The sequence below is a fragment of the Anastrepha obliqua genome, chromosome 5 (genome assembly GCF_027943255.1).
Source record: "Anastrepha obliqua isolate idAnaObli1 chromosome 5, idAnaObli1_1.0, whole genome shotgun sequence".
Lineage (NCBI taxonomy): Eukaryota > Metazoa > Arthropoda > Insecta > Diptera > Tephritidae > Anastrepha > Anastrepha obliqua.
Window position 1 is genome coordinate 56,862,426 of NC_072896.1, and position 27,535 is coordinate 56,889,960.

At 35.6% G+C, this 27,535-nt stretch overlaps 2 protein-coding genes across 3 annotated transcripts in view; both read left to right on the plus strand.

Annotated features, from left to right (window-relative positions):
• Nucleotides 1-23,297, plus strand: LOC129247884 (transcription initiation factor IIB). Its single transcript, XM_054887246.1, has 5 exons — nt 1-248; nt 304-718; nt 16,094-16,328; nt 16,431-16,552; nt 23,058-23,297. Exons 1-5 carry the CDS (start codon nt 229-231, stop codon nt 23,217-23,219), a joined length of 954 nt encoding a protein of 317 aa, XP_054743221.1. The 5' UTR covers nt 1-228; the 3' UTR covers nt 23,220-23,297.
• Nucleotides 23,298-26,688: 3,391 nt separating this feature from the next.
• LOC129248299 (uncharacterized) overlaps nt 26,689-27,535 on the plus strand; it is a 55,696-nt gene continuing 54,849 nt past the window's right edge. The window contains exons 1-2 of one of the 2 annotated variants that reach the window (XM_054887789.1): nt 26,689-26,860; nt 26,926-27,219. The gene's annotated coding sequence lies outside the window, so the exon portion shown is untranslated. The remainder of the gene's footprint in view (nt 26,861-26,925; nt 27,220-27,535) is intronic. The other variant, XM_054887790.1, reaches the window with a different exon arrangement.

Sequence of the window (27,535 nt, forward strand, 5' to 3'; positions counted from 1 at the left end):
ACATTGATGTATCGATACTACATCGATGTGTCTTCCAGATCTAATTCCTAGTACTTTGATTAAAATTTACGTTTTATTATTGTTTGTCCATATTGTTGAAGTTGTTTTAAATTACGGAAGTATTTTTAGGCATCCGCTTTAGATAGGTTTACAAATTAAACTTTCCAGCGTTGGACATTAAAAATTGTTTCATTAATTTTATAACCTTCGGTTAAAAGATACAATTTAATGGCTAGTTTAAATAACAGGTACGTTCTCATATATAAAAGATAATGGGTTACGATTTATATTTATTTGAATTAGAGCCGATGGCAATAGCAAATTGTGCTGCTACGCCCATCCCGACGCATCTCTAATTGAAGACTATCGGGCTGGAGACATGATATGCTCGGAATGCGGACTTGTCGTTGGCGACCGTGTAATTGATGTAGGATCAGAGTGGCGAACCTTTAGCAACGAAAAAAGTGGAGTTGATCCGAGTCGTGTTGGCGGGGCAGAAAATCCATTACTTGGTGGGAGTGACTTGTCTACAATAATTGGGCCTGGCACAGGATCTGCATCATATGATGCGTTTGGTGCCCCAAAATATCAAAATAGGCGCACAATGAGTAGTTCAGATAGATCGCTGATATCAGCATTTAAAGAAATATCTACTATGGCAGATCGCATAAATCTCCCGAAAACTATTGTGGATCGTGCAAATAATCTTTTCAAACAGGTATGTTTAAAAATTATGGGTATTTTACTTTACACTTTGGGGAAACGTTATATGAATGTTGCATATTAGAAAAATTATTGTCTTCAAAGGCCCATTGGGAATTCTCCTAGTATAGCAGAAATAAATAGTTTTTTATGCATCGCAGTCTTCAAATTCGAATCCAACGAATCAAACAGAACTTTTTATAAATGGTTTACATGCAAATCCGGTTACGGCTGTTGTAGTCGAATGGAATGAAGCGTAACTACCATTTGGTAGTGCCCGTATTCGAAATCCGCTGTGGGCACGATAAAACAAAGTGATAGACATTGCTTTTTCTAATAGCGGTCGCGCCTCTGCAAGGAATGCCAAACCTCCGAATGTATTTCTGCCAGGAAAGCCATTTGCGGTTCGAAGGCGGCATAAAATTTTAGGTCCTATTTGTGGAACGACGTCAACACGCATATCTCAAATTTGGGGGAGGAGCGCGGTCAAACAACGCGCAAATATTATTAAGCCGAATGAAATTTTTTATGTCAGAGCTGACTTTCTGCTGTGCCAAAACTTCTTTTCGTGTGTGTATTAGCAAATGTATCTTAATCTTCAAGTTATGATGTGGAATAATTGTTTGCACCTGACTAGTACTAGTGTTTGCAGTATACCACACCATAATGCGATTTGGAATGTTAGAAATAGTTATGAAAGATGGTTTTCGTTTGAAGTTTCATATCGCTCATTAATTGAAAGAGTGTTATAATCAATAACAAAAAATGTACGACAATATCTATTAACAGTATCTCATTAAATGAAAATTTGTTTTTACTTTTAATTACGGAGATAAAGTAAAACTTCGCGACCGGGTTTCTCAAATGTACAATTTATGTATAATTATGTATAATTTTTTGAGTTACGAACTCTCAGCAAACGAGGCAATACTAATGTAGTTTTGGTGAAAGGAATTAAAGCTTACTAATTAAGTCATATAAACAGACCCTGGGGCCGCCGTAGCCGAATGGATTAGTGCGTGATTACCATTCGTAATTCAGAGAGAATGGAATGAAGAATAGCGGTCTAATAGCGGTCTCCCCTCGGCAGGCAATGGTAAACCTCCGAGTGTACTTCTGCCATGAAAAAGCTCCTCATAAAAAATATCTGCCGTTCGAAGTTGGCTTGAAACTGTAGGTCCCTCCATTTGTGGAGCAACATCAAGACGATCGCCACAAATAAGAGGAGGAGCTCGGTCAAACACTCAAAAAGGGTGTACCCGCCAATTATATATATATATATATACATTTATATATTAATACGGAGAGCAAAATTTTGTCGTACCTTTTTTTTTTATAGTCAGAGAAAAAAGTTGAAACATATACCAATGGATAGCATACGTGGAGACGGATACATAAGTGAATAGGTGCAGGTAAAATTAATCAAACTATTTTACCTGTTTATGATATATCATGTTATAATATGTATCATGATATTATATATATATGTCATGATATAAAAGTTGATGAAACAACTGGAAACTTATATAATATATTGTGAATCAATACTGTAATAAATTTGATTCAGAAATTATGATGGTCATGGATTAATTAATGATTGTTTTTTATGTAATACAAGAAATTAAATGTTTCCAATTCATGAATAAAAAAAAATTATGATATTATAAATACACAAATATAGGATCGCTTAATACAGATAAAATGGAATATTTTTCACATTTATTTATAGTCATAGAAAAAAATTGAAACATATATAAATGGATAGCTTATGTTGAAACTTTTTATATGATATACATATGTGAATAGATGTAGTAAATTAGTAAAGTAAGCTTATGTTGATATATGTGAATAGATGTAGTAAATTCACATATATCAAGCTATCCATTTATATATGTTTCAATTTTTTTCTATGACTATAAATACAATACAAAAACAAGGTATGACTAAATTTTGCTCTCCGTATTTATATAACGTCGAATAGCGTCGAAATTTCGACGTATAGGCGATCCTAGTATATATAAACAGACCCTAACAGAATTGGGTGACACCACACTAACTATCTATTGACATGCCCGTTTAAGCCCACTCACCTAACAACCTTCTCCTGTTGGCCCGGAATAAACTATATTATTTACAGCAGAAATAATTAATCTTGGATGATGTATTGAAAGTGTTCAGGGACACATAGTTTTGAAACGGGTATATAATTGCTTATGCACTTTTATAACCACTCTTGAAAACGAGCCAATTTCCGAGCACGAAGATAAGATTTCTTAAAAATTATCAATAATGGTTACACATTGTGTGTACAAAACTGCAGACAAACCATCAACGTCAGTTTATAAGGACAATTTTAATGGTTCAATGCATATTCAGATTGTTCGAGAGATTGCTGCATTTGGAAAGAGATGCGTTCTCATCACTCTGGAATTCACAAGAATTTCCAAAGATTATAATTGTTAGAAGGTATATTGGCAGAATTGTCACCGAGGACAACAGCCAGTAGAATTAGGAAATACCAAAGTACTTGTTTAAGATAGCTTCAATACTTTGGATATAATTTCTATGTCGGATTCATTAGAATATTTGTTATACAAGCTGAAATGGACAGAACTATTAGTTTTTTTTAACTAACCAAGAATTTTAATTTTTTATTCCGGCATAATTCGGCACAGGGGGCACTAAACTTAAAGAGCCGTGAGCATTTCAATTAGTGGTTGTGGAATCAAAAAACTTTTAGCTAAGCATTTAGTGGTAAGGCATTTTAAATTTTATGGTTAGTTATATTAAAAATTTGTTTCTTCAACACTAACCATTTAGTAAAAATTTCTCTTTAATTATATGGTTAGTGGTAATACATTTTTTAATAAAGCTGAATTTAAACATACCAAACAGTTAAATTATTTAATCTTTGTATAAGATTTTACATTAAATATCTGATACCTCTAAAATCACACATGCAGCTATACAGTGCTGTTTATGCTTCACTATGATCAGGTTCAATTCAGATCAATTAGAGCTAGTGAGATTTTTGTTTCATTATCACTGACATCGCCAACAATACGAGCTGACTTGGAGATAGTGTGTGACCACATAACATTGCATAGATAAAAATCACCTAGCAGATATAGATGATCACCGCCTACCTACTTCAGAGCTAGTGATGTAGCACTATCGACATGTGCCGTGTAAAGACTGTGATAACTATTCGTCAGAATGCATGAAGTACCAAAAAAAATAGTCGAGGATACTACAAATGTAAGTCCAAAGTTGGTCGAGTAGTACATTCTGATTTTTATGCGGAATCAGAAGAGTTTTGATGCTTACTTTGTAGAGCGATGAGAACACCACCGCTTCTAACAAATCAGTAAGGACAGAATTTCTATCGATGCGAAATATATTACATGTAAAGTTTAGAGTAATAATACTCATCAATGAAAAAGTGGTCAATGGTAATTTTTACAGTAAAGTTGTTAAGTGTTGCTCAAATGAGTAACTGACAAGCGTTTGGGATAAGTTGATTTGATAAGCAACACATTTTTGAAGTAATACATTTTCAGTTTCTCCTTTTTTACCATATCGCGCGCACAAAACAAAGTCAATAAAAAAAGGGGAGTAATACTGATTATTGCCCTACCCATTTATGATACATATTTCAACTCATCGCAATCGTCTCATTCATAAATATATTCCATTTGAAAGGTTGGTCAATTTACATTAAAAAAACGCATTCAAAATTTGTCTCACTTATTGATTTATTTTTCATTTTTTATATGTTACTATTTAAAAAACTCAACACAGAAAATTTTCATTATTAAATCGTAGGGCCGGTATAATCTTAAGGACGAATTCTATTTTCCAATTCCGCAAATCACCGTCATAGTGACAACTCCATTTTCAAATTAGGTCCACAAGCCACCATTGCATTAATTGCATCATTTCCATGCAATTAATTGTTCATTATTAACCTTCGATAGGTCTTTGTTTATTATTGTTCCATTACATTCTATTTTGAAACGAAACGGTTATGGAAAATTTTGTGTCGTATTTAATAGCGTTCGGCAATTCATTAAATCCTTTTAATCTTTTGTATAATAGAACTAATCAATTATACATTTATCCTAAAATCCTTGTTGGTTGCAAGGTTGCTCATCAAAAATTAAAACATAGAAACTATCTATAACTTTGACGTGATTGACTTTTAGTGCATATCTCTGAAACTCTTGCACCTCTCTGTACATGCTCAGTCCCTTCGTCGGGAAAGAATTCATCTTTCTCAAAGTTTCTTTGAAAATTTAAATAAAACAATTTTTGTGCGATTTTGAATTCATTATAATGATTTAGTTGATATTTAATATTGGGTATGAAAATAACTTTCCGTCTTTTCGTAGCCAAAGTTACGAATTATTTAAACAATTATATAATATATTATATTATGTGGAGTATGTGCCAGTGGAAGCTACAATTTTATTCCAAATTTATTATTAATTTGCACCAAATTTCAGGAATACTTTCTTTATCTATTATTCTTTCGACGTCATGAATTTACCAAAATTGACTGTGAACGAAATCAATCTAGTGAAATCGTCCACCTGAATATTTCCATTGCCAATGTGTAACAATTTGGAAAATACGTCTGCCGTTTGGTAATTTTGTAAAGTAATTCGCATAATTGCAATGCATTTTGCATGTTTTGGAAACAGCGCTGTATATGGAACAATACAGCTCATGACATGTATAATATTATAAAACTGTGTATCCAGAAGTCCTCAACTACCGTATGCATCTGTATATATGGTACATAATTTGCTTGGGTTTTTAGGTTTTTGGCAGAGTTTCTCCTCCTATTTATAGTGTAAGTCTTGATATTTTTCTACAAATAAAGGAACCTACCCATTCGCTGATAGATTATTACTCTGTTAAAATAAAACCTGGTACCCTGTGTTAGTCACAAAAAGAAAATCACCCTCAAACTTCCTTCTTTTTTTTATTAATTTTTCGATTTTTTTCGATGAACTGGAAATTATCAATATCGCGGATTACGTACCTGTCAAAACCAAGCACCTTACAAGCTACGAACTGATCAATGACAACCACAACACATACGTACCTGTATAGTGGCGAAGAAATTTCTTATTACTATCGGGGGTATTGTCGGCGTTAGAGGGTATGTCTTGTTCAACGTCTGCGCATATCCTGACAAGTGCTAAGGACAGAGTTGATGGCATAATCTACTAATACAGGGTCCGGCACTCGAAGTGTAACCAATTAAAAAGGCCATAAATTTAGTTTGGAAAATTACTTATTACTTTTATTCAATTCAAAGTAAAAAAGTGTGAAATTAATACAAAATTAAGAATCAAATTGTTTTTGCCTTGACTATGGCCATGAGACGGTCCAGAAACGAATCGGAAGCTGCCCAAATGTGACTTGCAGGTATTTTGACCCACTCGCGGACAATGGCGTTTTTCAGCGCCTCGAGACTGGTGAATCTTTTAGTTCGGACCTCGCTCTCCAAAATGGCCCAAAGAAAATAATCCATCGGACACGCATCTGGTGAATTTGAGAGCCATTGTGTAGACGTTATGAAGTTTGTAACGTTGTTTTTTAGTCATTCTTGGTTCCTTCGAGCTTTGTGAGACGGTGCCGAGTTCTGTTCTCTCTCAAGTCTGACTTGTTGCTGCTTTGGTGTGAGATCATGCACGTTTCTGACCTTGTAAAGCATGACTTTGAGATAATTTTTCAGCATGCGGCGGATGCTATGGTCAGATATTTTCAGTTATTTCGCCACTTGATTGGCACTTCGTCGGGGATTTCTCTCAAATCACCTCTTCACTTTTTGAACCATTTCACGTGACGTGGCATATTTTGATGACCACCTCCATGACGTTTCGCGATGTTACCAGTATCATTGTAACGAGTAATGGTGCGATAAACAAAAACTTTATTTACTTTAAAGTACTCGAGCTCACTTACAATCGCTGGTTGTGATTTTCCAGCCAAATATAATGCAATCACACTATTGCGTTTGAAATCCATTACTAATTTTCGTTTTTCGCGTTTACTCTCGGTAAAATGCTTCCGCTCGCTCGTAAACAATACTCTGGACTGTCATTTAGCCAACTAACAGACAGCTGATGCGCGAGCGGTCTGAAGTTGGTTATATTTCGAGAGCCGGACGCTGTAGCTTTTTACACCAGTCGGCATGGTGAATTGAATCAGTAATTTTCCAAACATAGTTTTAAGAATCCTATTTAGTATTTTTAAGTATCTTTGTCTGATTTCCTTCAGTACAGGGCACCTTCCTAAGAAGTGATACATGTCTTCTTCTTCGTTTGAGTTGCAGTGTGCAAATTTCCATAAGCTATTGCATTCAGTTTAACAAATCACATCTTGCTTTAAATATTGTTGTTATGTCAGCTAACCGCATATCTTCTCTAAAGTATGATTCCCCTTTTGAGTGATCTAAGTGTTTATATATTCGTGTGGTGCTTGATAGTGCTTTTTGTTTTGCCATGTTTAAATTTTGTATTTTAATGTTTGATAAAAGCTTGACACAGCGATCTTGCCAGTCCGTAGCAGTTATGTTTTCTTCATGAAAGATATTTATATTCTGCTACCACTTTTATTTCCTCACCTTTGCACCACAATTTTTCTGCCTTGGCTAGTTGACCACCTTTTCTAAAGACCATCATCTCATTAAATTTACTTCCTTGTTCCACTCAGCGCAATATATTTCTAGTTTTTTAATCATAGATTGCATGACATTAGGGTTATCAGCTAAGAGAACAATATCATCAGCATATAGAAGAAGGCGTACATTTATTCCATCAATCAGTAGACCACCTTTCAAACAGTCATGTAGATCATTCAGGTATAATGTGAAGAGCAAAGTGAAAATGGACAACCTTGTTTCACCCCTGTACCGGTTTCAAAGAAATCTGATACTTCCCTTCCTGTTCAAACTGCTGTTCTCGTATTCGAATATAATATATTTTGTTGGATAATCCCATCTGTCGATGTTTGTAAATTAATAGCCTCCTGGGTACCCTGTCGAAAGCCGTTTTGAAATCCACAAAGTATGCATAAACTTTTTTGTTTTCGTTGAACTTTAAATGTACTATAGATGCAAGATTGTATATGTTATCCACCGTTGAGTAGTTTTTTCTAAAGCCGGCTTGAAATTCAGTGAGCATGTTAATGTTTTCTATACAGTTTGTGAGGCTTTCATTAATCAATCCCATTAAATCTTTTGCGATACAGTTCATAAAAGTTATTCCTCGATAGTTATCTGCTATATTTGCATTTCCTTTTTTAAAGATTGGGAAAACTATCGTCGATTCTTCGGGTCTCGAAGATGATGTTGTATACTTTCGTTAGCTCCATGATAAATTCTGTTGAGGCAGCCTTTAGTAGCTCATAAGGTATTCTGTCTTCTCCAGGTGCTTTGTTTGTTTTAGCATTTTAATTATTTGTTGGACTTCGATTATTGTTACATCTTTATCAAGGACCTTATCTGTATGCAAAGTAGCTGCATAATGAATATCTTTTGTTAACTAAGGTTGATTTAGTAAGTCTTGAAAATAGTTTTTAAACTCCGATGTCGTAATATCTACACCAACTTTAAATGATTCTCCTTCTATTTCTTTGGCAAGGCTCCACCATTCTTTTGAATTTGAGGCTTTATTGATTCTTTTTCTAGTTCTTCACAATAATCCTTCTTCTCTTTATCACATGTGTTCCTAAACAATTGCTTTGCCTGCAAATATCTTAGCTTGTCGTCTGTTTTGTTGGATTTTCTGAGATCATTCAAATATTTAAAGGAAAGCTCCCTTGCATTCAAATATCTCATATTAAACTAAGCGCTTTTGAAAACGGCTTTAGTGTTTTTCGCTGTTGTCTTCGGCACAGACATTTTTATTACACTGCCAAGTTTTTCAAGATTTATCATTTCTCCTCGATTTGCCAGCTTAATCAGATTTTTGTTTAGGTTTTCTTTTTTTTTTCTTTGAGTATTACTTCTGGTAGCCGATTTATATTTTCCATTTCGTTCGGCGCTCTATCTATGTTTAGTGTCAGTTTAATTGGCATATGATCAGACCATACTTTTGATTCGATTTCGAAACTTTCAACATAGCTCAATCCTTCATGCAAAACTGCACAGATGTAATTTACAGAGTTGCCTACTGCACTTATAAATGTAAAATTGCCACATCACCAACTGCTCTGCTATTCAAGATTATAAGACCATAATCGTTACAAAATGCCAAGAAATGCTTACCTTTATTATATAGTCTAGTGGTCCTTTTGCCGATGTCTGCTTTGAAAGTGGTTATGTACATGTCATCGATCTCTTGTTGTGTATTTCCAATTCTGACATTCAAGTCACCCATAACAACTGCAATTTTCTCTGGAGTTTCCTTGAAAAATTCCTTCACTACCTCTGCTTCTTCATGCCAAGCTGCTCCTCTTATATACAAGGGTATAAATGTAACGTTCCCCTTTTCGTGAAATCTTATTACATCTATTCCGTTTTCAGTTTTAAAGCTACATTTTATGCCCTTTTTTTGCAATTCCTTACTAACGCCATACAAACATCCTTCAGAAGCTCTTCCAAATTTGCTACTTCGGCTTGCTGGTTTCCAAAAAGTGTCATGATTTGGGAAGTATTTCTTTGCTTGGTTCATTTTCTCCTCAGTTAGATGGGTTTCTATGAGTACAAACACATGCTGCTTTACAATGTACTGGAAAAATGCCGGGAAAATATATTTGTTCTCAAGGCCATTGACATTATAGTAAATGATATTTAGTTTAAATTGTGCTTATTTCAAATCATTTACAGTTATACAACTTTTAAGTATATTTTTATTAACTAATTTGCTATGACTTAGATAGAGTTTTTGCATTAATTTACTTAGTAATACATACATTATAATCTATGTTTACATGTTGAAGCCTACATACAACATTTACAATCCTATACAACATTTACAATCCTATTTAATTGTTCCACTGGATCGTTTGCTTGAGGAGAAGCAACAGTCACCTTCACATGAGCATTATATCGTTTTGTTGTAAAATCACAAAATTCTAAAGAAATTGAGCACGTTCTCCTATCGCCAATAATTCATTTTGGTCGGTATAGTTAAAATATTTCCATCTTGTCGTCCCCTCAATTTTTTGACGATTTTTTTGTGAATGTTCATTATTAAAAAAAAAGTATAGTTCATTGTCTAACAAAAACCATATACTTCTAACAGTTTGTAATTAGAATTACTAGAAAGATTTTTGGTATGCAGTTTGATAGCTTATAAAGTTTTAGTATACTAAACTGCAAGTTTGAAGTTGTTGAAGAATACCTTTGATTTTCTTATATTAAAAAAAAAAGTGCAAACAAACCTTTTATGTTGTATTATTTCATATTTTTATAATTCATCATGAAAATCTCAAAATATTAAAACAAATATTTATGTACCTTCTACTCAAATATGAACGAGACGTAATCAATAAAACGGTCCGCGGATGACATATGGCAAAAATAAATTTTTTGTTTTTTGGTAGGACTGTTATAAGCTTACATGGCAAATTTCAGCGTGATATGTCACATAGTTTGTTTTCTGTGCTACTGTAAACAAGTCAAGCTTGAGTGTGTTCTTCGAATTTAACGATGGAAATTCAAGTTGAACAAAGGATTTGTTTGAAATTTTGTTAGCACAGAAAACAAACTATGTGACATATCACGCTGAAATTTGCCATGTAAGCTTATAACAGTCCTACCAAAAAACAAAAAATTTATTTTTGCCATATGTCATCCGCGGACCGTTTTATTGATAACGTCTCGTTCATATTTGAGTAGAAGATATGTATTCCAATCGGCCGCCGTAGCCGAATGGGTTGGTGCGTGACTACCATTCGCAATTCACAGAGAGAACGTCGGTTCGAATCTCGGTGAAACACCAAAATTAAGAAAAACATTTGCCCAATTGCGGTCGCCCCTCGGCAGGCAATGGCAAACCTCCGAGTGTATTTCTGCCATGAAAAAGCTCCTCATAAAAATATCTGCCGTTCGGAGTCGGCTTGAAACTGCAGGTCCCTCCATTTGTGGAACAACATCAAGACGCACACCACAATAGAAGGAGGAGCTCGGCCAAACACCCAAAAAGGGTGTACGCGCCAATTATATATATATATATATATATATATATATTCCAATCATATTAGTAAGAACAACTCAAGCAAAAATATACCAACTGCATAACTATATTACAATAATTAATACTTCTTTCTCAATATTATTGAATTCCTTGAGCCAAATCAAATTATTATTTGCATATGAAAAATAATTCATACAACTGCACAACAAGACAAACACCGTAACGTCCCTATCGAATCCGACGAAACACAGTGACAAGGTGGATAGCACCTTCAACTGTTGCATTTCCTCGGACCCGAAGAGGCCGATAGATCCAAGTGTCGGGCCACCAGACGGCTGCACAAACTTACGAACAACTGTGCGCCACTTGCTTTCTCCAGTGAGGAGGTTTAGGGGGCCATCAACAAAATGAAATCATCTAAAGCCATTGGCCCTGACGGACTAAACATGCTGATGTTGAAAAAGATGGGTCCATTGGGAGTAGAGTGCCTCACAAGGCTTTTCAAAATGTGTATGGTCACTCTGGTAATTTCTGATAAGTGGAAATCAGGGAAAGTGGTCCCACTACTGAAACCTGGGAAACGCGCAAATCAAGGCGATTCTTGTCGGGCGATAACACTCCTTTCCCTAGTAGTGAAGACTCTTGAAGCCCTTCTCTTCCAACTCTTCACAACAGCATGGCTTTCGAAGAGTGCACAGTACCACCACAGCACTCACCGTCATAAACACTCGTATCAACCGTGGGCTCAACCAAAACCGCCCCTGCGAGAGAACTATCCTGGTAGCGTTGGATCTAAAGAAGGCTTTCGACACTGTCAGCCACGCCACGCTATTAGATGACATTTTACAGTCGACACTCCCCCAGGGCTGAAGAGGTGGACCGCGAACTACCTGAGTGGTCGTCAATTGTCGGTGCTATTTCGAGACCAAATCTCTAAACAGAGGAAGATAAAGCAAGGAGTTCCGCAGGGTGGGATTATTTCACCCTTGCTTTTCAACTTCTACATCTCGAAGCTCCGCTTGCCACCAGGCGGAGTCTACCTGGTCTCTTACGCCGACGACTGCACGATAATGGCGTCGGGCAATGCCATTGATGGCCTGTGCGCCAAAGTGAACGACTACCTCGCCTGCCCTTCTCGCTTCTTCACTGCAAGGAATCTACAACTTTTCCTCACGAAGTCCACGGCGACCCCCTTCATCCCCTGGACAAAGGAGGTCAAACTGCAACTTAAGGTAAAAGTCGACGACGCACCAATACCGACTGTTAGCAACCCAAAATCTTGAGAGTTATCTTCGACAGTTTGCTCTCCTTCTCTGCATCGTAACAAGTTCCTCAAACCACTTGCTGGCAGCACTTCGGGCAAAAACAAAGAAATGTTGCTATCGATATTTAAGTCAATTGACCGGCCGTTCTAAACTATGGTGCGCCTGTTTGGTCGCCTGCAACTAGTGATTCACAGTGGGCGAAGCTTCAGACTTGTCAAAACACTGCCATTCGGCAGTGTCCCCACTTCAACACCTACACGACGAGGCCCAGATGCTCCCTGTGAAGGCGCACAACAAACTGCTCAGCAAGATGTTTCTGTTAGGGTGTTACCGCATGTCCCACCCATGGAGACACCTGCTTGAGCCTAAGCCGCCTCACAGGCATGTCAGGAGACACCTCCTCAATTACGCCGACGAGATCCAGGACAAAGCAAACCGACAATTACTGGATCGGACAGTGTATAGACAGACAATTAACGACATTTATCGCGAGACACTTATCATGGAGTCCAACCACCACCCATTGCAGACGAAGAGCTCCAACTTCCCCGAGAGTCCCGCGTAACCTGGGCACAGTTACGTTCTGGATACTGTAGCAGGTTAAACTCCTACCTATTGAGAATTGACCCCGACATACTAAACATATGTCCGGCATGTAAAGGCACCCCGCACGAAACTAATCGCCTTTTAACATGCTCCATCAAACCCACTCATCTAATACCCCTCTCCCTCTGTACCCAACCTGTCGAGACAGCAAGTTTCCTGGGTCTATTGTTAGATGAGCTAGACGAAGATGACCGGTGATTTACACTACATTGGTTAAGTATACTACAACAACAACAACAACAAACGTCTTTATCCATGCACTAGCAAACCCGGCCCCCTTCGCTGGGCACACTAAAATAGAATAGATATGGTTTAGAACAGAAAATATATGGTTTTCATATTATTTATTTCCTTATTCTTTATTCAAGCGCTTTGGCATAAACAATATTTTTTGTTTTTCTATTTGTTTTTGAGTAAATATAAAATATAAATTGAAAATCAGGAAAAAAGAAGATTGTTTTTAAATTTCAAATCAACGCATATGAATAAACAATCGTCTTTTTTCCTGATCATCCATGAATTTTTCGTTTCAATTTATATGTTTTATTAAGCATTGGAGCTTTTTTAACCATTATCCATTTATATTTTTCAAAAAAAAAAAAAACGAAAAAAATTGTTTTTTCCACGAACACATAATTTCATTTGGATTTCACATTAAATTCTCAAATTTCGTAAGAAATTATTCACTGTTCCAAAATCCATTCCAAAAAAATTCACAAACAATTTTTACATGTTGCACTTACGTTTTTTCCTTATGGCATCCAAATCAGAAAGAAATATTGACACATTGTAACTCACACTGTCAATTTGACAGTTCAGTTCCGCCCCAAGCGTTAAAAAAGTAAGCGACATTATGGCTGGCTCAAAAGAACGCTGTACCCGTTGCCACTGCTCCGAATTACAACCAAACTTTACGAAACCCATTTTCAATACTTACTTAACAATGTGCATAAGTTTGGTTTAATTCGGTGCAAAGACACGGCGGGTCCACGTTTTGGCATATATTTCGAGACCCTAGTCATCAATAGGTATGAAAATTACCCCGTATTAAAGCACTTATCAATAGCTTTCATTTGATACCCATATTGTACATACATAACCAAAGGTTACCCGGGTCCACGTTTTGACCTATATCTCGAGACTCCAGTCACGTAGCGGCATGAAAAATACTCTGTACTAAGGCATTCACCAACAGCTTCAATTTGATATCCATATTGTACAAACACATTCTAGGCTCCGCGTTTTGGTCTCTATCTCGAGACCCTAGTCACGGAGCGGCATGAAAAATACTCTGAACTAAAGCATTCACCAACAGCTTCCATTTGATACCCATATTGTACATATACATCCGAAGGTTATCCGGATCCACGTTTTGACCTATATCTCGAGACCCTATCTACCAATAGGTATCCAAACTATACGGAAATCATCTTCAATACCTACTTAACAATGTGTGTACGTTTGGTTTAATTCGGTTCAAAGACACGGCGGGTCCACGTTTTGGCATATATTTCGAGACCCTAGTCATCAATAGGTATGAAAATTACCCCGTATTAAAGCACTTATCAACAGCTTTCATTTGATATCCATATTGTACAAACACATTCTAGGGTCCACGTTTTGGTCTCTATCTCGAGATCCTAGTCACGGAGCGGATGGAAATACTCTGAACTAAAGCATTCACCAACAGCTTCCATTTGATACCCATATTGTACATATACATCCGAAGGTTACCCGGGTCCACGTTTTGACCTATATCTCGAGACCCTATCTACCAATAGGTATCCAAACTATACGGAAACCATCTTCAATACCTCCTTAACAATGTGTGTAAGTTTGGTTTAATTCGGTGCAAAGACACGGCGGGTCCACGTTTTGGCATATATTTCCAGACCCTAGTCATCAATAGGTATGAAAATTACCCCGTATTAAAACACTTATCAACAGCTTTCATTTGATATCCATATTGTACATACACAACCAAAGGTTATCCGGATCCACGTTTTGACCTATATCTCGAGACCCCAGTCACGGAGCGGCATGAAAAATACTCTGTACTAAAGCATTCACCAACAGCTTCAATTTGATACCCATATTGTACATACACATCCGAAGGTTACCCGGGTCCACGTTTTGACGTATATCTCGAGCCCTATCCACCAATAGGTATCCAAACTATACGGAAACCATCTTCAATACCTCCTTAAAAATGTGTGTAAGTTTGGTTTAATTCGGTGCAGACACGGCCGGTTAGCGAACACACACAAAAAGTTGACTTTTTTTTATATATAAGATTTTTTTCAGTTTGTGTCCGAAAAATCCAAATATCTTACGGAACCCTATTTTTTTCCAAAATAAAATGTAATCCATGTTACTCGTGGATAATGTAGTTTTCGAATGGTGAAAGAATTTTTAAAATCGGTCCAGTAGTTTTTGAGCCTATTCGTTACAAACAAACAAACAAACAAACAAAGTTTTCCTCTTTATAATATTAGTATAGATAAGCAACATAAAAACAACCAATATTCGTAAAAAATAAAGTGGAAAGATGACATACATATGCACATACATACATGTGCGGCTGCTCAAAAAATCCAGCGCGCTTTCATAGGCACAGTCTTGCGCCGAAAAGTATTAATTTTAACCTCATTAACAAAATTTTTTGATAATTTACTTACGAAAATTTTATATATAAGGCGAAAACTATGTATTAAAGCCAAGGCGAATCTATTAAAGGGGATATCGGTAAATTAGCTGATTTATTTATTTTCCTTTCGCCGTGTCCATGTGGATGTCAGCCCAGAATGAAATAAGACGAAACCATTCTTTGTTTTCTACTTTGCCAATACTTTTCTTTCATAATCAAACGTACAAATTATTGTTGTTGGTCTAGTGCTACCACCTTTACTGAATGCGCCTTGTTTAAAACCTTTATAAAGTTTGAAATGTTGATGAAAACAAAAATCTTGACTTTTGTTAAATTGTGTACAAAGTGCGAAACTTTGAGTTAAATAGTTTTTTTTGTTGTATAATATATATTTTTACAGAAAAAAATAAGAAAAGATAAATACTCAAAACTTGACAAAATGCAGCTCTATGTCTGGATGTACTTGGGACGTATTTCTTTAATCTTAATTTTAGTTTAAAAAAACGGATATTGTTTAATTATTTCTTATTTCAGCTACTGCTAAGAAATATTTTTTCTTGTAACAACGAAAATTACAGTTATACGAACTTGAGTGCTTGTGATTCCAAAATATGTTAAATATCAAAAAACCAAAACTTAATAAATAAATTAGTTACACTGTATTATTGTATTATTTAATTAATTGTATTTTTATATTTTTCTTTTATTATTTATTGTAGGTACATGATGGCAAAAATCTTAAAGGCCGATCGAATGATGCTAAGGCATCAGCGTGTTTGTATATTGCTTGCCGCCAGGAAGGTGTACCGCGTACTTTTAAAGAAATTTGTGCAGTAAGCAAAATAAGCAAGAAAGAAATTGGACGCTGCTTTAAGTTGACTCTAAAAGCTCTTGAAACAAGTGTAGATCTAATTACCACAGCAGATTTTATGTCTAGATTTTGCGCGAATCTCGGTAAATTTTATACATTTTATATATGATGTAATGTACATATTTTCTATATTCTATTATTCTATATATGATATGATGTATATATTATTCTAATGTTTTCTTTAGACCTTCCAAATATGGTACAACGGGCCGCAACGTATATAGCAAAAAAAGCTGTCGAAATGGACATTGTTCCAGGAAGATCACCAATTTCAGTGGCAGCCGCTGCTATTTATATGGCTTCACAGGTTTGGGCATGCAACATACATTATTATGCGAAAGCTTAGCAATTTGTTCTGCTTAATCATATCCAATTTTTTTAAACTATGTAATAGAAGTGTTGAAAATATTACATGTTTATGAAAATATCGTACTCTGATTCATCAAATCAATACTAATATCCCTGAACCACATGTAATAATAAACTGTTAAGGTATGAAAGAACTTAGACACCCGTTCCAATTCACATACATACATATCTCTAAATGATGGCAGAAGACTTAATTTCTTACAATGCTGGCGCAATTTAATTAACATTAGTATTTCGTGGAAATAAAAGACGCTGATGCTTCGCATTATTGCGTTTTAGAAGCCTGACAACAATCATTCAGGAATAGGGAAAATTGTTTCTTGGAAATGGATATTTATTTATTTTTTCTTCATCTTAATTTCATAGTATTTTTTTAAATTATAGGATCCACAATTAAACACGAGATGAAGCTAATCGGCTAGGTTGTACATACATTATGTATAGTAAATGTTCAATATTTAAATTCCACTTTAATACGCGTATTTCTAAACAATCCACTTTATTTTTGATGGCGAAGGGAGTGTAAAACTTTTAGTCTAAAGTCCATTCAACTTTGCTGCTTAATTGATATTGTTATTTAAATTGGAAATTGACTAACATAGTGATTTTCAATTGAATCGTTTTCGTTGAAATCTCACCTCCGGAACCCGACCATGTACTTGGACCTGGATTTCAACTCCCGCTAAACCTTACCTTGACATGACGCTTGATCCATTTTCACATGTTGGGTAATAAGTGTTGAGTAACAAAAATATATTAGATACAGTTAAGAATTACTGATTTGACAACCATTCACAACGTTGCATCGGTCATTTCCAAGCCAAGTACAGCAAAGATATAGCAAATCTTTCGACTCTAAATTGAGATAGTGGTGGTGATTATCGATGCGATTTGAAAATTGGGGGTCCGGATGCAATAATCCGCCCGAGTGTAGTAAAGCGGGTAAGGGTGTTGTTCACATGGTGACATAATGCATCAGAATTGAAAACCATGGTATAAACATAGGAAAACAAAAATACTGATTATGATGTTTAGCATTTATATGGCGTAGGAACGAAGAACGCTGAAATCTGAAATAATGTAGGTATGCCGAGGAGGCAAGACGATTTCCAAAATAGCTACAGTAAGGACAGTTTTGCATGTTTAAATGTTTGTGTGTGCATGCACCTGAGTGAACCAGAGTCCTGGACGATTATGTTAGACATTATACGATTACGTGACTATGTAAGTCTTCTGATGATTATTACGATGGGGAAAGTATCATTGCGCATCGGTATCGTATCATCCTACAATTACTAACTGCCATCGTCAGTGACAAATGAAGCAAGTAAAAGCAAATTTGGGAGCATAATTTTTAAGTGTTTCTTCGCCGAATGTGTGCTTCAATATAAGGTTTATTCAATAAACAATTTTCCCGTTCCCTCTTTACAAAACGGCCCCTTTAGCAAGAATCTGTGTTGTCAACTATAGAAATTTTGAGTATAAGGAGGAAAAGTAATTTTTTTAGGAAAAACATTCCGTTTTCAAAAAGGTGTGCATATGAGCAAGAACCTGCTCAAGGGTGTGTATGTATATGTCCCGGACCAGTATGACATGGAATATATCCTGACATACCACCTAAATCAGAATATCATAGATGATTTTTATTAATTAATTGGGACAATACGTGCGAAAGGTGGTGTCCTAAAAACTTTCTTTCTGATGATGATGTGATTTTGAAGGAACTACGAGTTCAGGGGTTACAGAGCTAACATTAGTCAACAAGCAACAACAGGGAGAAGAGTTCGATAGTCTCCACGGGGACGCGATCGAATACATTGCAGGTTTCATTATAAGAAAGCTAGGATTGGTGAGCCTACCAGCTGAAAAGTCGGAAAAACTTTTAACTATTTTTACTATTCGGAGCTGCGACAGCTACTCGGAAAAGCTGACTGTGCGTTCGGAGCATATAAATGCCAGCACCGCCGTCAAAAAGCTTCTTTTTTAAAACAACAATTTTTCAACCAATTAAAAACTTCCAAACTTTCCCTTTAATTAACTTAAATAAGTACAGGTGGTTCGTGAAGTTGTTGGTGGTGTAAGAAAAATTGTGACTTGGCTGTTTTAAATTTAAATATTTATTCACAAAATATAAATACTCGTAATGGATTAAGTTAAACTCTTTTTATTTTAAAATCACGCTTAGTAACTTTTGCTAGTAACTTCTATTTGTACCATGTATGCATGTATTTATTTATACACATAAATATGCACATATATAAAACAGATTTACATTGCTCATAAAATATGTTATTTACATTCATACATTAATTTTAATTTATTTTCTAAACCATTCGCAGTTTGTTTCCATTTATGTAAAAAAACTTTTTTTGGTACCATTTTTACTAAAAAGAGTTAATTCTTTCAACTTTCTCCATGCTTCTTAAGCGCAATCTTTCGTAAGGAAGTGGCAAAACTAATGTGGCAAGTGAGCAAACCTTTAATGATTGAATCACGCTTCAATATAAGGATGTGCACATGTTCTACGCTTGTATTAATTTATTTTGAAATGTGTTGATCAACTTCTTTGATATTTTTTAATTTTAATCAATATTACTAATGCAGTAACAAAACTTGCCACGGTCTTATTTAGTAATCGGCGGTATCAACGAAGCCTCAATGCACAATGCCAAATGTACCGCTATGCACTTGTTATTTTTAACTACTCGTGCAAGGTTTAAGTGTGTACGTATTCATATTGAGCCAGTGTTATTGTTGTAACAGTTAACAAAACCTTGCCCAGTAAAGTGAAGTCGTTGTCTATTTCATCTAACGATAGGTCCAAGAAACAGGTTGTTTTGGGAGAGAAAGGGATGCCATACGAGGGGGTTTTAAGTGGGCACACGAAGAGGTGGTTAGTGTTATGCGGAATACCTTCATATGACGGGCATATGTTGAGTATATCTGTATGGGTCAATTCTGGTTAAGTAGTTGTTTAACTAGAGCATAATTGTGCCAGAATTGAGCTCCACTATGCACCTAACTTTCTTCGTATGTTAAGGTGACATCCGATAACGACATTCGGGGAGCTATACCACCCAACTGTGAATATCGTTGATATTGTGAGGCCCAGTGGTTATTGTATGTGCGTCCCGATGTCGTCAATCAGTTGAAAATGATTTCTTCTGCCGTGCTTAGGACGTGGTTTAGCCTCCTGCAAGTGTCCACTGGGGTGCTTTCTATGCGCTTTAGCAAGCTAATGTTAAAGTATTTTCCTGTGAAGTTTTTCAAAAAATAGCCCCTCCAAAAAAAAGAAACGTAGCCACTATAGTAAAAAAGGAGTCGAGTTCAGGGTATTAAAGGAGGTGTCGGCACCTAGTCGGAGACTATTCGCATCCTCAGTGCTCATTTGTAATTTGATGTTTTTGTTATAGTGAAAAAGTACCTTAACTCTAACTTATGAGTTTTTTGATTTTTTGGTGAGTTTTGATTCAAACTTTTTTAATTTTTTTCGTAAGAACCGCGACGCTTTAAAAACAAGTTTCTTACTAGGTGGTGGGGTACTAATGCGTTCAACGTAAATTACAGGCCTTTCAAATACCTTTACCTGGATAAGCCTCTCTATACTTAATTGGACCCTACATTTCTCCTAGTAGCATCATTGATATCTGCAAAGCGTACAATGATAACATTGGACATTTGGAACCCGTCGAATGTGTACCTGATTATTCTGGCATAAGTGCTTATCAAAACATTCCTGTGCCAGTTTTTTTGGTAACCTGGAAAGGATTAAGAGCCTTGATTGCTGGTTGACTGCCAGTAGACAAACATAGATCTGTTGTTATAGTTGCGTTCAAGGTCAAAGTGAGTGCATCTTTCCATTGGGTAGAGTTCCGCTTGAAATATGTATGTATTCTTACCTAGAGCTTCGTACGATACATATTCTATTGGCAATAATCCATTGATTTCTGTTCCCTGAGCTTTCGTTCTGTTCCTGTCCCTACTGTACTAGAGGGAAGTGTGTTTCAAGAAGTACTATACTTTACTTATTGGACAAATGCTCTCATATACGTTAATAATGGTTTTATCAACAGTGGTTTCCAATAGTGGTTTCCAACTGTATTGTGCTCCTAATTTTCTCATCTAAACCTAGCTGGCCCAGATTGCTTTTTAGATTCCGTAGGTATTTATTTCAATCTATATTTATTGGGTACCTAAGGATTCTCTTAATTATTAGTGAGCTCCCAATGTCAAATTGTATTAATCTATGATCGTACATCGACGGTTTATGGGATACCATCCAATTTCCGAGTAACACCCTGCTTCGAGAATTTCGTATGATTATATCAAAGACCTCTTAGCGTAAGATAATTACAAATGTTGGCTACAAAAAAAAAAAAAATCGTAATTTATTACCAAGAACAAATTCAAGACGGCACTTACATCGTTTGTTGGTATCTATGCTTTCCCATGCCTCGCATTCAGGTATTAAAGGCAATCTCTTCTTCTCCCAGCATTCTACCAGTTTACGGAATAAATCAGGTAGGGCCTGAGTTTCATCCCCTAGTAAATATCCTGACGCCACCGCAACGTTTCGTTGACATCCTCTGATGTTTATCGGTACGTGTATCGCTACTAACATAAAGTTAAGTCTCTAGATAAAAACTCTGAAAGGCCATGCCAAATCTGGGCGTATCACATCTGATGCCCCATATTAAGTGCATGTATGTTACAGCCAAACCTCTAATATGGCCTCTGAAGACCCCTATTATACTCACTTTATAACTGACAACTGAAAATTGTCCTTACGATTATTGCCGAGGCGGCCTTGGCATGGTGACAATATATTTAGGCGATATTAGTGCTGGCCATCTTTCTTACCACCGCTTCACTTTCATTTAATTCCATGACCTCATCTATGTTTGGCAGTGATACTCCGGTGAAGTCTACTATGCCGAGTTGCTTGAGCATTTCGAGCTCGCTGTTGACATGAAGATTTCCTTTTTTTAGATGGAAGCGAGACGTCCACAGTCTCGTCACTTTCTGCGAAGGGTGTTTTTACTCCCGATGCCGCTTTAGTCACAGCTTCTCTATTACGACGTCCTTTGTTTAAGTGGACAAGAATTGTGCGGAATCTGTAGGATGTCCTTCAGGTACTCTTCCTGATTGCTTTTATTGACTGGTCGTCGATGCCTGTTGTTTCCCAGTTTTCAGCTCCTTGTTGTTGAGTATTCTCTATCTGTGTTTGCAGATGCTTGTTCTGGGTGATGATAAGGCCCGGAAGCTCCCTTGTTTCAATGCCAGCTGCTCCATGTAGGTACAGAGTTATTAGGTGCATTCGCGGTATATTGTCCCCGTCACATGTGCCTAAACTTCCCAGCCGGGCAGTAAACTTTCGAATTTAAATTTAGGTTATGCATCTATTCTTTGAGGAGTACCCCAACGCTTCCCTGCTCTTGCCGTGAGGGAATTTGTTTTTGGAATTGTTGAAGTTTAAATTGGTTTTCTGCTTTGCTTTTGGTACAGAATTTATTGCACACGAAGTTTCAGGTACTTAATCCTTACTTGTCCAGTAGCACAGCAAGTCCACATTTACTGAGGTGGACAGATATCACACCTCCAATATCTATGACTTTAAACCAGTCCGATGGACACGTAATATCGCGGATAAATACCACCTTGATCAAAAAGTCAAGTTGGCGAAGTTAGGAGTGATTCTTCACATCAACCTACTGAAAAACGGTTTTATGGCCATAAAATGAGATTTTGGGGGTGTATTGGAAATTTCTCCTATACCATTTTTCTTAGTTTTACTATACCTACAAGTTGAACTAGGTCTCCATAAAAGTATAAAATCACTGTCGCACAGTGTAATACAATCCTTTCTCAACTCCCGGTACCACGCTTGGCTCGCATTGCACCCGATTGCAGCGTGGCCTTATAGGCAGCGTCTCTCTTTCTGGGGTAGCGTCATATTCCTCATCGTACAATGGTTTTTCAGGCTCGTGGAAATCCGATTTTTGTAGAGAACAAGAAATGTGGCTCCTTTGCTCGTGTACGGCGGAAAAGGATTTTTAAGTGGCGGGTCCCAAACCCAGCTCACAACCAGGTATCCTGGGACGTTTCGCCTCCTAACTTAAGCTCGTTCCCAAACGAACGTTCGAAAGCTACCCAGAAGATACTTTGACGAAGCCGGGAAGTTGTGAGCTGCTTGAACCGTATGCACTCTTAGGCGAATGGCGATTACAGACGTACAAATATGTAGCTCAAAAGAACATGTCCGCCAAATGTGGTGAACTCTTTATAACTGCAAGTTATTGAATACTTAAATTCTCAAAATTAGGGAGGGCGTCTGGTATAAATTACTGAAAACCAGCATTACTTTTAAGTGTTCATACATATTTAAGTTTCAGTATTTTAGATCTAGTTTTGCAAATTATTAAAATGTACATTTCTCTTCATAGGCCTCTGAACATAAACGCAGTCAAAAAGAAATCGGAGATATTGCTGGTGTGGCCGATGTAACCATCAGGCAGTCTTATAAATTGATGTATCCTCATGCAATAAAGTTATTCCCGGATGATTTCAAATTCACTACTCCTATTGATCAGCTACCACAGATGTAGATATCATATTGACCTTTCATAATTTAACATTATTATCTCAGTAAAATGGAGTAAATATAAACGTTTGAAAAATATAAATTGTTTAAATTTATTTATACAAATACACTTATTTAACTAATAACTTATATTATCTTAGAGTTACATAGTTTGTTTTTGTATTAAAGAAGCGTTGTAGGCTTAGCAATGTGTATAAGAATAAAACTTCACGATTTTATGAATTTAAATGCCATTCCTTTACGATATGAAAAGCGCGCAAGGCCTTTAAGGTAAGATGTTTTGGTGTTTTTTATTGAAAATAATAGGCTTTTTGATTATGCTCAAAAAATTCTACAATAACATACAGAGGTGCATTTGGTAGCAAGAGTAGTTACTCGTTGCTCGAAGACGATCTTGGATCGATAATTGCGGAGGAAAAAGATAATGTTGAGTACAATGTACTAATAGCGACATCCCACCTTAGTGTTGCGTGTGCTGAAAAAAAAAAAATTAAAATTCCACGTCACTTCCTTGACACTTCGAGGTTCGAAGCTAAATCCGAAACTGCCGATTGTCAGACAGAAGAAATTTTTAGTTATTTTGGATTTGAATACTTGCCTTAAAATGAAGGCTTTTTATTTTTCCTACATATTTAATATCGGGTGTTTTTTTAAGCTGCGTTAGATCTATCGATATCGATAACTACGGTTTTACAGCTGAGAACGGCAAACTATGTTGACATTTCTATTCAGTAAAGTTTAGCAAGTTATCATGTATCGTTTAATTTGCTTTGAAAAAAATAAATCAGTTCGCGAAGTTTATAGAGCACTGGTGGTATTATCGGTGCTTATTTCTTTCGAAATGAGGAACGAACTGCCTGCCATTATGGTGAATGGCGAGTGATACCGAGCCATGTTGGCTGAATTTTTGTTTGACAAAATGAATTAGCTAAATATCGACGTCATATGATTCCAACAAGAAGGTGCAGCGTCTACAGTTCGCTAAACAATGGATTTATTGCAATACTCAAGCCACCATCGACGCCATACGGCCAAAATTGGACTGATTGAATATCATATTCAAAAAACAAATGCCATGAAATTATCTAGCAGATTTCAACTTAATTAACAAAATCTATGTTTAGATAAACATTGGGCCTGGTAGATAATGACTCTGTTAAAATGAAACGCGTATACACTGTGTTATGGTGCTCACACTGACCAACGCATCGTAGTCCCTTACCGCAGCCCGCAGAGAACACAAAATTGATCAAAACTTATCCCGTAGAAAACAACTGCGTTCTTTTAGTTACATACACACATTTGTGTGTGCTTGTGCTTGGTTGTCTCGACACAATGTTGCCATTGATATTTTTGCATACACAATTTTTCATTGTTTAATAAACCAAAGCCAAAAACCGCCAAATGCAAATAGTTCATTTATATATAATTAACATTGTTTTTATATAACCAACATTGTTTTTAAGTTATTTTAACAAAAATTAAAATTTTTCCAAGTTTATTTTGTAAATGTTATGGAAATGTACTGTTTGGCAACACTGTGTGGTGAGAGAGCAATTAGCTGACACGGTTCTACGGGAGTTTTCAAAAATCCTGCGATAAAATCTGCGATACTATGATACGGAGGCGAAGTAATTTTTCATTTACATGCGGCTCTCATTAGTTTGATCGTAACAGCTGACAGGGGATTGCGTTTACGTCGGTGACTGTTTGCAGCACTAATCGCCAGAAAGAAGGTCACACGAATTATATGTATTTCGGTAGTGTTCACGGAAAATGCGGAGTTGCATTAAAAAAATCCTGTTCACAAAACAGCTGACTTCATATTAAACAGAACGGGGTAGTTTTTGTGGCTTTAAATGTCAGTGATTTTTCTTTATCAAAATATAATTTAAACTGTTATTAAATGAATTGTTAAGTAATTTACAATTATATTGATTTCTAACTAATCAGGAAAAAATTATAATTTTCAGATGAAGTTGATAAATAAATAAAGAAGGGAAGAGTGTAGCCTAAACACAAACGTAATATTTTGAATAAAATTGGTGAAACTATAATTTCTGTACAATGATGTTTTTGCATGCGAATTCATTTTCAGAAAGTTGATAAATAAAGAAAGAGTGGAATAGTGTAGCCTAAACAAAAGCATAATATTTTAAATAAAATTGGTAAAACTATAATTTCTGTATAATGATGTTTTTGTATGCGAATTCAATATCAGAAAGTTGGCAGTATCTACAAGGTGCTGAAAAAAAAATGTGAAATACTTATGGAGGTAAAGACCAAAAAAAAAGCGAGCACGCCTTGGTTTTAGAGATATGGCAAGTTATTCTTGAACATTTATTCCAATTACCAGTGCATTTATTATTTAAAAAATAAACTAAATAAACAAAGCCACGTAATGTGTTCAAAGTGCCCTCCTTCCATTTCACAGCAGGCCATACGTCTTTGCCTGAAGGATATTCGAAACCTCAGTGGCTTGTTAATGTTTGATTAATTCGTAGCTGCAGCTCTTTAAGGCTATTTACAGAATTATAATGGACTAATGATTTCAAATATCAAAAGAAAAGCAGAAATTAGAGGTCTTTAATAAGGTGATCTTGCAGGCAATTGTACAGGACTGCCGAATTAAGTTTAGGTAATAGAAATTATTTATTTCAATCTACCGAACGTAGTGAATTTTCAGAGACTATGCATACAATTTGCAATTAATTCCAGTTCACTACATTACAATGTTCATTTCAAACTATTACATAATCGAATGTACCAGTTGAACGCAATAACTCCAAATAAAAAAATAAATCGAATAAAAACCAAGCTCAGTTTTTATAAGTTGAGATTAAATTTCCGTCCGTCGATCTGATGTGATACTCCATAACTATCATTGTCTATGAGTTTGTTTGATTCCAAAAATTAGCTGCTAGTCTAAGTTAAGATTTACTTAAATGTGCGCGGGTATACCAAGTTCAGTCTGGACTGAAGTTAGCATTTCTTAACTTGTTTTTTACTCGTATACCTATTATTACTAATTCCAAGCGTCCTTTCGCTGAATCGTTGCTTTTTAAGTTTTGGAAGTTTAGTCATTACGGAACGAATTAGAACTCTGAACTTTTCGACAGCAATTTAATTTTATTTAATTTTATCTTTTTTCCTTCTCTATTTAAAAATAAAAATGTCTGGATATCCTATCTTTAACTTTATCCTATTCTTATAAATGACAATACAACGCAAAAACTTTGTTCTTTTTCTGTATTGAAATTTATAGAAACGATTTGGGGAACACCAAGATTGTTTCTTTTACGACCGTAACTACGGGTCTTCTATCCTTGACATAACTTAAGAGTATTATTCGCACATTTTTATAATTACTTAACGCACTTACTACCCAAAGCTTTCATGTATTTATTGACTTCGATGCGTTCGGAAAGTCTGGGAATTTTAGCTATTACTGAATTTAGCGCCTGCGCACAAATTTTATTTAATTGTGATTTCTAACAGAAATGTTGTTTAGATTTTTGACTCAGTAAATTGCTTGATTGAATAAAATGAGATGTTTAACTATATCAAAAAACAATGCGCTTATTGAGTTTTTCTGTAACTACGTGATGTGTTGTGTAAACAAATATTAAATAAAGAGTAATCGAGGTAAAACATTTTGAAATATACGAATCAAATAGAAGTTTTGATTTCCTGTTATACAATTTTATTAGGAATGATCTGCAATTTTTGGAAATAATTATGTGCAAATTAAATACATGCATGTGCAATACAATATATATATCATACAACATGGATTAAGTAGTGTTTCAGATATACATATATAGACACACATATGTACATATAATATATAAGTATGCAAGTGTGTCATTAATATGTTGGAAGAGTTAGTGTTCAAAACTCCAAATCCAGTGAAAATTAGTAAAATATACCAATGAAAAATGTTTATTCATTCGTATAACCTGATTAACAATCGGAAATATCATATACACAAACAATCACCAGACGTAAGTACCTATGGAAAAAGCTACTGTGCAATGTACATATTAAACCTATTGTGCAATTTACATATAACTACATGATATGTAGTTATTCATTTGATGCCAAAAGGAATTCAATTTATATCAAATACCTGCATTTATTGAAAATATTTATTTCCCGCTTAAGGGGAGGTGGGTAATGTTAATTCATGGAAAAAAAGGCACATTTTTATGATTTTTTTTTGATGACACAGTTAAAATTTATTCGTCAAATCTTTTACTACATAAAACTATAGCATTTGAAGTATATTTTGTGAAATTTTCATCCAAAAATATTTAAAAA

Coding starts and splice junctions, on each gene's coding strand:
- LOC129247884 (XM_054887246.1), top strand. CDS start 229: ATGGCTAGTTTAAATAACAG. Junction 719..16,093: donor CAAATAATCTTTTCAAACAG/GTATGTTTAAAA, acceptor TATTTATTGTAG/GTACATGATGGCAAAAATCT. Junction 16,553..23,057: donor CTATTTATATGGCTTCACAG/GTTTGGGCATGC, acceptor TTCTCTTCATAG/GCCTCTGAACATAAACGCAG.